This window comes from Neopelma chrysocephalum, unplaced genomic scaffold (genome assembly GCF_003984885.1).
Source record: "Neopelma chrysocephalum unplaced genomic scaffold, ASM398488v2 Primary Assembly neopelma1_60801, whole genome shotgun sequence".
NCBI classification, from domain to species: domain Eukaryota; kingdom Metazoa; phylum Chordata; class Aves; order Passeriformes; family Pipridae; genus Neopelma; species Neopelma chrysocephalum.
In genome coordinates, this window is record NW_020905048.1 from 1 (window position 1) to 886 (window position 886).

At 58.5% G+C, this 886-nt stretch overlaps 1 protein-coding gene across 1 annotated transcript; it reads left to right on the plus strand.

Moving 5' to 3' along the window:
• Window positions 1–93: 93 nt before the first annotated feature.
• LOC113979194 (zinc finger protein 239-like) lies at window positions 94–877 on the plus strand (the record flags this gene model as incomplete). The annotated part of the gene is made up of 1 exon (XM_027706657.1): window positions 94–877. A coding segment is annotated over one exon (784 nt), but the record flags the coding sequence as incomplete, so codon positions are not given.
• Between the last annotated feature and the right edge of the window lie 9 nt (window positions 878–886).

Sequence of the window (886 nt, forward strand, 5' to 3'; positions counted from 1 at the left end):
AGCCCAGGGTGCTCTGAGGAGGAAAGACCCAGCCTGTGCCAGGAAGGTGACCGGAGCTTGAGGCAGAGCTCTGACCTGGTGGTCCCTGAGCAGCCTCCCAGCAGTGAGAAGCCTTTCAGGTGCTTGGAATGTGGGAAGAGCTTCAGGACGAGCACCAACCTGATCCGACACCAGCACATCCACACTGGGGAACGGCCGTATTTCTGTGGGGAATGTGGGAAGAGCTTCATTGACAGCTCCACCCTCCGCAGACACCGGATGATCCACACTGGAGAATGGCCGTACACGTGTGGGGAATGTGGGAAGAGCTTCAGTGACAGCTCTACCCTCCGCACCCACTGTCACAGCCACACTGGAGAACGGCCCTACAGGTGTGGAGAATGTGGGAAGAGTTTCAGGGACAGCTCCACCCTCCACACCCACCAGCGCATCCACACTGGGGAACGGCCCTACATGTGTAGGGTGTGTGGGAAGAGCTTCAGTGACAGCTCCACCCTCTGCAAACACCAGCACATCCACACTGGGGAACAGCCCTACACATGTGGGGAATGCGGGAAGAGCTTCAGGCAGAGCTCCAACCTCCGCACCCACCAGCGCATCCACACTGGGGAACGACCATACACCTGTGGGGAATGTGGGAAGAGCTTCAGCCAGAGCTGCAGCCTCCGCACCCACCAGCACATCCACACCAAGGAATGGCCCTACAAGTGCTTGGAATGTGGGAAGAGGTTTAGGACCAGCTCATATCTCCTCAGGCATGAGCAGACACACACAGATGAGAGGCCCTTCTGCTGCACCGACTGTGGGAAGAGCTTCAATGAGAGCTCCAGTCTTGTGACCCACCAGCGCATCCACACTGGGGAGAGGCCCTACACCTGTGGGGAAT